Source organism: Pempheris klunzingeri, chromosome 3, assembly GCF_042242105.1.
Source record: "Pempheris klunzingeri isolate RE-2024b chromosome 3, fPemKlu1.hap1, whole genome shotgun sequence".
NCBI lineage: Eukaryota > Metazoa > Chordata > Actinopteri > Acropomatiformes > Pempheridae > Pempheris > Pempheris klunzingeri.
Genome location: NC_092014.1, coordinates 29,462,588 through 29,471,737, shown reverse-complemented (window position 1 = coordinate 29,471,737; position 9,150 = coordinate 29,462,588). Strand labels below are relative to the sequence as shown.

Sequence of the window (9,150 nt, the reverse complement as noted above, 5' to 3'; positions counted from 1 at the left end):
TTAGGAGGTGTACAGGAGAGAAAGATAAGATCGGTGAAAAATATTCCGATCTGCTTACATTACAATCACGCCACAAATGGCAGAAGCCTCCAGAGAATTTTAGAGATGGATGCTGTCATCCTTGTGATTGATCCTCAAACTTCTCCCAAGCCCTGATGGCTGCATCATAGCAGCAGACATACGGACAAAACTCATACCAGACCAGTGGCTCTGCCGTACTCGCCTGTACAATTACCTCATCTGACTGAGGAATTAATCCTGGACAAACACTCACAAACACCCCTGTCGGGGCAGCTGTTGAGAATTCTTCCTGTGAACAACAAACAACAAACCAGTCCTCCACTGGATGGAGCCATACAGATAACCAGTCTACCCACTAATCAAGTGAATTAAGCTCATGAGATAAGATCACTCACTTCTGAAGCACCTGGTGCACTGCTCTCCTGAGACACCGCTCTCCTGCTTTCTCCTGGCCACTTCAGGTGTTCATGAACCTGTAAGTTACCTTGATTACAGTGTTTTACTGTTTGATGTGTGTAGTTGTTATGTTATGGTCAGGGGGGCTGTTTATTATCTATCAGTCTTTATTAATATCAGTATTTTGCTCTGCTTTGATGGTTTAACCTCTGTTTATGTTTACTGCAGAAACCATGGACCATGGAATTGACTCAAATGGGGGGAAGGTTTGATGGCCGATACTCAAATCCAATAGATAAAGATAAGATAAAGACCTTTATTTGTCACATACACAGTTATACACAGTGTGATGTGCAGTGAAATGTTCTGAGTGCCTGTTCCAGACTGAAACAATAATAAAGATAAAAATAATAATAGTAACTATATTACTGATAATAGGAATATGACTAATAATGAGCAATATGGTAACAGTAAATAACACATTGATGAACATATGAATAAGAATGATAATAATAAAAAGTGAGGGGATAACCACAACTTTTTAAATAAAAGGTGTAAACGTACCATCCTAGGTATGTCTGTTTGATTAGTTAGAGTAACAACAACAACAGGTTCCCTTCCTGTGGTTCATACTGTGCACTTACAACACTAAACACATGACACACCTGTAGTGTGTATTTGTCCAAACAATTTGTGCAAACAGCACAAAACGATGGGTTACCTTCAAAAAATAACTTGCTAAAGATCTTTAGTTTACCTTTTTTAAGGTAAACATTTAAGTCAATGAACATGTCGGTGTCATCAGAATGACAAGTCTTTGTGTCATTAGTTACAAAGAAGATCGCAGTCAAAATGCTTAAAACATGTGACAATTTAACACCGTATCAATTTGGGACACATCTACAAAGAAGATCTTCCTGAAATATGTATATAGAAAATATGGTTGACAGATAATTCATAACTAGTTCATGTCATGAGTAATACAGTGACCTGATGTTTAGGGGAGTAAAACCATTCGAGAACCATTACTAACCATGTACTAAAGCATTACCATTTTGTTCAAATGAGAAATTGTTTTTATGATGTGCGCATGACACAAAATGATGGTTGAACAAGCAGTTTTAAGAATTTTGACCTGAGTAATGTAAGTGAGCAACTAAGAAAATATTGTCCATTTTCACAATGTCAAATAAAGTAAAACGAAGGTGACAGAGAAAAAACTGAAAAGAGGGTATTAGATACAACATAAGTGACAATGCACATACAGGAATGGGATGTGTGAACATGACGTACAGTAACACACTGCATGCTGAATGTGTGCAAATAACAGCAGAGAAACATCAAAATGGGAAATTATTTGTAAAATGTGCATGTACGTTACAGGTAATGTGCACAATAAAAGTTTGAAACACTATTAAACAGTGAAATGTTTTGAAGAATATAAAACTTAGTGAATATTAACATAAAAAATACAGACAAATATTGAATGAACTGAATGTAAAGCTTCTGAGAGGATAGACTGGATGTGAGTCTCCTGATCTCCCAGCGACTGAATGTAAATTAAACAGGTGAGTCACTGCCCAAATGATATCCCACCACATTCCTTCTCATAAAAACCCAGTTTGGTCAGAGTTAAATCTCCACCTCAGTGTGACAGTATTTGGCATTTGGTAGAGAAAAGGCTACACTTACTTGTCCTGTGAGCCGTCCATCCACTGCCTTCAACAATGGTTACTAGGCGTTTGTAGTGGGGAGCTCAGGTGAAAGAGTCATCAGAACCAATTTCAATTAAAATCCACTTGCTCCACTTCACTCAGCTGGAGTGGCACTGACGCACATTGTGTTGCTACTGTCTGCTACTATTACCATTATCTTGTAGGTGGTGATATCAGCATATTAACAGCAAAACATATTTGGTTATTTGTTTTTCTGCATCAATAATTGCTTTAAAAACTAATATTGGTGTATTACAGTGTATATAATTGTGATAGATTTCTAATAATCAGTAGGCTGCAGTTTTCATAGTGTGAGCTGTCCTCCGACCAGCAGGGGGCGGACGTGAGGGGCCTGAGGAGAGAGGTCCGTGCTGACCCCGCAGCACACTGCAGAATAAATCCACATAATAGTTTAATTTTGTATGCTGCTGTGAAGCAGGGTGGACGACACACGTCTGGTGGTTGGAGGTTTTCAAAATAGCTGAAGAAATGTAAAAAAGAAAAAAAAAAGAAAAGGCCCGGAATGGAAATCGATGACGTAATCACGTTAGGTAACTTCCTGTATACGCAGGGTCAGTTCCGGAAATCGTCTGCTGTTCTGGTTCAGAAGGCCAAATAGCAACATTTTGGTGAGTTTAAAACCAATAAAATCGTATCTCTCTCAAAGATCCTTTACAGCACACCAAACAGGCAATGTATCAGCATTCACATGTGATCTGGGAAAGATCAGAATTACCTTTATTACGCCTCAAGCGACCTTAGCGCAAAAGTCCTTGACAGTGTGTGCTTAAACTTGGAGAGCAGTAAGCGCTAGCTTAGTGTAGCAGTAAACCTTTACTTTTCACAAATTACTGACCAACTGCTGCGGTCGCTGTGCACAGTACCGCTGTGACGACGGTCATAAGGGCAGTTTGTGTTTGTGTGTTCACCGCAAGCTAGCTGCTGTTGGCTGTCGTAACAATGTCACGCTACCGGTGCCGTTAGCCAGATGCTAACGTCACTTCAGGTCAGCAGGTCGATGCGGCTCCAGCTCAGACTCTCTGGCACTTCAGCTTCGTCGTTGTCGGTTTGTAGTGGTGGTTGTGTGTGTTTGTCTTTTTGGTGCAGGTTGAACTTTATCACATCATCTTAGCAACCAGAACTTTGCAAAATCAGCTGTGTGTGAGTGTGTGTGTGTGTGTGTGAGTGTGTGAGCGAGCCAAGCGTGCCCTGTTTAGATGGTTCCAGACCCACAGGGGTCATCTTCTCATGCATGTAGAGACCCTGGCTCGCTTTAATTAATGAGTCCAATGCAAGACCTCTAATTGCTCCTCATTGTCATCGTGTCTGCTTTCAGGAAGACGGGATGGCTGCAGCATTGCGATTACTTTACTCTGCATCAAGGCCAGGTGAGACCTCTGAGCCTCTGAGCCGCTCACACCTTCAGCTGCTCCTCCACAACTAATCTGACAACAAGTCCACAAAAGCAGCTACACTAGATAACGTTGAGTCATGGCTAATTAATAAAGTCTGAGTTTTCATTCTCCTTGTAGCTCCTGTGACATGCAGACCACATCCACCCAGAGTTCAGATTCTGTCTATAAAAAGGCCATGTTAGGCTTTCTTATTGTTTCTGTCACCCATCACGACACAGCTGTGGTGTTAATACTTTTTTTTTTGTTCTCTGGTCTCTGAGAGCAGCTAGTAGGCAGTAGTCAAGAAATGAGGAAAAATAATAAAAGCCATGTAGAGATGACACAATAAAAGCTGGAACATGTCCAGATCTTTCATTAATATGAGCCATGCTGGGGTAAAAATAGATCTGCCTGCTCTCAGGAGATGGTGAAACTCAAGAAGGCATAATATCACCCAATGACACATCAGTTAACTGTGCTGTCATCTTAATGATAATGCACTTTGTGATGTATCTTTACCTTCAGGTACTGTTGTGGCCAGCCAGAATCTAGCAAGGTCCTTCACTGTGTCCACACAGAGATACGGATTCAGTAAGTAGCAGCACAGCACAAACACACGGCTCCACACATGTCCCCCCCCCCATTCCCCCCCTGACCTGCTTTCATTTGTACTATGAAGCCAGATTAGTGGTTTCTGGTGTCACAAAGCTAGATCAGGCCCTCACACACAGCACATGGTAGTTTCTCTCTCAAAGAATAACAAAACTCTGTGCAATATATTTATTCCCCCATTTTTTTATATTCCACCCATGTGTACATTGTCCATATGTTTATATTTCTATAAACTTTTATGGGAATATCTTTGTCCACTACTTTATTATTGTTTTTATTGAAGTTTCTATCACTCCAGTTCTAACGTTGTGAATGTCCCCACTGTGGGACTAATAAAGGAACATCTTATCTTAAAATTCATTATTACATGGCTTTGTTGAATACTCTATTCTGATTGGCCAGTTCTACTGTTCATTACTTTGGTATAACAGACCGTTGCTGTGGACACAGGTCGGGCAGTGGAAGCAGTAAAATCATTTTTAAATCGCTAAGTTTGTATTTTGTATCAAACCGTTGATTTCTTTAGTATGAAGCCTTGTAATAACCGGGATAATCCTCAGCAGGCCTTTCTTGTCGGGGCTCCGGTTCACAGTTTAATAGCACGCTTGCATCAGATTGGTCACAGTCATCTTTTCCTTCAAGTGTCTGATGAGAGACATCAAATTTTGTTGCTTTGCACAATCTTCTGTAAAACCTGTAATAAAAAGGTGCTCCAGCCTGTCTCAGGATGAAGAAAGGTGGGACCCAGCCATTATGACTCCCAGGTCACCACTGTCAACACTGATTATTATTGGTTGGTGGTCCAAATTTACATCTTGTGTGTGTATCTTTATTGTATTCTATTGAATAGACTTTTGTGTAAAATGTCTTTGCTGTTGTTCTACATCAGGGAAGTGTCAACAAACACAAAGCATGAAAAGACTGGGCACTGTTAAAACGATGAGAGGGTGCAAAAGAGGAGCGACACAGAAGTTATTAAATCTTCAGGCATATGCACTCAGAAATGTTGTGTCCAGCCCAGCATGCACACACACAAACTAACAGCCAGTTTTGTTTGTGTGTGCAGAGTATGTGAATGCTCAGGACATCCCCACAGACGTCAAGTCCATCACGGACCGAGCTGCTCAGACGCTGCTGTGGACAGAGCTCTTCAGAGGTCAGCTCACCTTCACACTGACAAACACACTGAGTATATGAACAGCACGATTGACTCACTGTTACACCTAGGGGAAGCCTGAGCGCAGCACAAAGTAAGCGACTCCCAAAGATGAACTGTGCCGCAGCGGATGCAGTCCACACAGAACTGATTTATTATCAGGTAGCTTCTGGTAGCTAACTAAATTTCCTAACTGAAGGAAAGCAAATGAAAGAAAATACCGGGCTCTTACCTGTCTCCCTAACAAAAACACAGGAGAAAAAAGGCTTCTCATCCCAACAACTACCAGGAACTGCTTTCAGTATACGTTTACGATCACACTAGAGAGTAGTTAATCCCAAGTCATCTTGAAAGACACAAGGTGGCAGAGCAGAGTCCAGTTGGGAGCCGAGAAGGAGTGGAGTTGGTCTCAGCAGGCGCCATTTTAAAGTAGGATCAGGGCAAAGCACCACCCACAGGCAGGGAGGAAACACAACAGAAACAGTCCTATCCACATATACATTGTGACCTGGGTCATAACAACTGACCACAACTCTCGCAGTCAGGCTGATTGACATCTAGGGGGGTATTCCCTATCAGGGCGGGGTAACGGAGAAGTCAGAGTCTGGTTCCATCACCATGGCCTGTGTGGCTCCCTGCTCAGTAACCATGGCAACTGATACCAAAGGATGACTCCCTGCTCAGTAACCATGGCAACTGATAAAACGGGATGACTCCCGAAGCAGCTGACTGTCATAGAACGCACAACACAAACACGAACACAACAAACCCACTGAATATTATTGATGCCTCAGAGTTATTGGAGAACTAGACATGCGTAACTGTGTTAATGGAACAGCTTGAGCTTTAAGTCGGCGTTCCTTTAAGCTGGCCTACGTTGATGGAGGACCCCCCCAGGAGGGAAGAATAGTCATCATCAACGCCCTTACTAAAGCTGAGTTTACTTCCAATGTCCATCTAGGATTAGTTTTCCTTTTGGTGAAGCCCCGAAACACGTGACACGTAGCTGCTAAGAATCAGTGAGTCATGAAGGACGTTTCCATCAGGGGGTTGATTGTTGTGTTTCTGTAGTAAAAGTCTCTGCACTGGAGCTGCTCCTGTGTGTGAGAGAGCTTTGTCTCTCCGTGTGACTAATGTTGTGTGTTGTGATGTCAGGACTGGGCATGACACTGAGCTACCTGATCAGAGAACCTGCCACCATCAACTACCCGTTTGAGAAGGGTCCCCTATCGCCTCGCTTCAGAGGAGAGCACGCCCTGCGCAGGTGAGGACACCACCCAGTGGACTGTGTTGAAAATAAAGGACATGCTTTGTCATGCAGCCACAAAGAAGCACTCTGAGTGCCAGAGTCTGGCACTCTGAGTCACAATAAGAACCGAGAGGAGACAAGATGATAGAGAGATGACAGACATAAAATATGGACAATCTGACATCACATACACCTCATGCAGTGATTGGTCACTGGTGAACGTCTGACCCTGTATTTGGAGTAAAGTGTGATGAGGCTGTCAGTGCAGTTCATGGTCATGTAATAGAACATTAAAGGGACAGTAACAGCACAAAGTGTCTGTGTCGATGTGCACCAGGTACCCGTCAGGAGAGGAGCGCTGCATCGCCTGCAAGCTCTGTGAAGCCATCTGCCCCGCCCAGGTACACACACACACACACACACACACACACACACACAGAGGTATAACCTGATTGTGTCATGCCTGCCATTAAAGCCTCACACCACCCACGGCAAAATTGGGGTGTTGCGATGGGTGTTTTTATTTATTTTTTTTTTATCAAGCTGATTGAAAACAGTGGATGTTGTGTTAAGCCATTTTTCAGTCTGTGAAATGCACTGTTTATACTTAAAGTAGACATGTGAGTATGAACAGCAGCATTAGCGTGCAGTTTCCAGGTCAGAAAACGAGCTCCATTGTGCCTCTGTGCAGTACCTCACTGATGTGAACAAGAGAAATCTACTGTGACCTCATGTAACAACATGGGTGATTCAGTGTGAATACCAGACAGCAAGTAGATCTGTGTCAGTGCTTCCTCCTCCTCTTCTTCTCCTACATGTGTGCAGGCGATCACCATCGAAGCAGAGACTCGTGCTGATGGCAGTCGGAGGACGACTCGCTACGACATCGACATGACAAAGTGCATCTACTGCGGCTTCTGTCAGGAGGCGTGTCCTGTGGACGCCATCGTAGAGGTGTGTGTTTGTGTGTGTGTGTGTTTGTGTGTGTGTGTGATGCAGAGCACGTCGCCATGTTCACTGATACAGACGTTCACTTTCTCACAACTGTTTTGAGGCTCCCATTTCTTCCAAACCAGTGTCTTCAACACCTTTTATCATTGCACTGTTGGAACTGCACTCTGTCAGATGCAGTTCCAACAGGTAGCCAACAGATGTCGCCATTTTCACTGTAGAAGACCTTTCCATTTGTAGTTGGTCAAACTGTTAATGTAACTATCTTCATGTATATTGATCCTCTCTGTTCCTTTGAATCTTGTCTTCAGGGTCCTAACTTTGAGTTTTCCACTGAAACCCACGAAGAGCTGCTCTACAACAAGGAAAAGCTCCTCAACAACGGAGACAAGTGGGAAGGAGAGATAGCTGCCAACATACAAGCTGATTACCTCTACCGATAGACACACGCACATACGCGTCCATACTGTACATACTGTAAGAAGACATCTGGCTCTCGTATGCTCTCATATGTTTCAGATTCAGACCATGTCATTGTTTGGAGTACATATTTATTGTAGAACGATGAATGCTGGCTGTCTGTGTGTTGAGTGTACAACAGTCCAGCTGTCTCAGCGTGGTCCACTTATGCCATTTTATTGTCTTCATGCTGTTTCCACCACTAATCCCATATTAAAACTCTGGGAGAAACACTAAATGTGTCGAGCGTCAAAGTTTGGAAAAAGTCAACAAAAAAATATAGAAATGGTTAAATCGCATCTCAAGGCCACCAGACTGAGAAGGATCCACGTGTTGAAGACCCCAGTGGATGTGGTGGAAAGGTTTGGAAAAAGCTAGTAAGTGGACCTTGAGTTTCTGGGTTTTTTGGGGGGGGGGTTTGGTCTGGAACAGATTTAAAGGTTAAATCAGTTATATGAAGTATTGGCTGAATGTGTGTGTGCTGCCTACATGCAGGAGGTCAGACTACTCGTGTGTTAGATAACTTTTGTTCCAAAATCAGGGATCAGGGGATCTATCTGGACAGCTTCTCATTAGCGTGAAACAAAAAGAAATTGTTCTTTTATTCGTGTGAAATGCCCTGAGAACCATCCCGCACCACAGTGTTTCTAAACGGGTCTGACTTTTGTTGCTGTGAAAAGTAAATTAAATGACAATAAATAAAGTAACTTCTCCCAATACTGACTACGCTGAAGAACAACCATCTTTTATTCACAGACTTCGGACAGTAGAAATGGTGAAAGAACAGAAATATTGTTAGTTTTCTCAGAAAATAGACGATGTTTTGACCGTCCTCCATCGTATCTGCTCTGTTGAATACCAAACTGTTAGCTGATATTAATGGTGTTAACAGAAATGACTTGAGCAAATTATTCCTGAATGCTTCAAGAAGAGACGAATGGCAGACATAAGTTTCCACCAACAAGTAAAAGAACCAAAAAGAAATAGTGCAGTCTAAATCGTCTCCAGTGAGGTTTTTACAGGATCACTCAAAACAACTGACCTTTGACACAGTTACCAATTATTGTATTTACATGGAAATGTATTTACTTACCAGAGTTCATAGGTAAAAAGAAACCCCTTTTTGAAAGCACATTATTGTCTCTAGCTACTCTGTCATTATGTGCTGGGACTGTTGATTTGTGTGTTTAATATCAC

At 42.5% G+C, this 9,150-nt stretch overlaps 1 protein-coding gene across 1 annotated transcript; it reads left to right on the top strand.

Annotated features, from left to right (window-relative positions):
* Positions 1-2,704: 2,704 nt before the first annotated feature.
* ndufs8a (NADH:ubiquinone oxidoreductase core subunit S8a) lies at positions 2,705-8,191 on the top strand. The gene is made up of 8 exons (XM_070827502.1): positions 2,705-2,761; positions 3,469-3,520; positions 4,052-4,117; positions 5,205-5,294; positions 6,450-6,558; positions 6,881-6,944; positions 7,369-7,497; positions 7,806-8,191. Exons 2-8 carry the CDS (start codon positions 3,478-3,480, stop codon positions 7,935-7,937), a joined length of 633 nt encoding a protein of 210 aa, XP_070683603.1. The 5' UTR covers positions 2,705-2,761; positions 3,469-3,477; the 3' UTR covers positions 7,938-8,191.
* Positions 8,192-9,150: the final 959 nt, after the last annotated feature.

Bases quoted from the DNA above. Each gene is read 5' to 3' on its own strand.
- ndufs8a (XM_070827502.1), top strand. From the start codon at position 3,478: ATGGCTGCAGCATTGCGATTACTTTACTCTGCATCAAGGCCAG. The intron at 4,118-5,204 runs GTAAGTAGCAGC...TTGTGTGTGCAG, and splicing joins CACACAGAGATACGGATTCA to AGTATGTGAATGCTCAGGAC. The intron at 5,295-6,449 runs GTCAGCTCACCT...TTGTGATGTCAG, and splicing joins GTGGACAGAGCTCTTCAGAG to GACTGGGCATGACACTGAGC.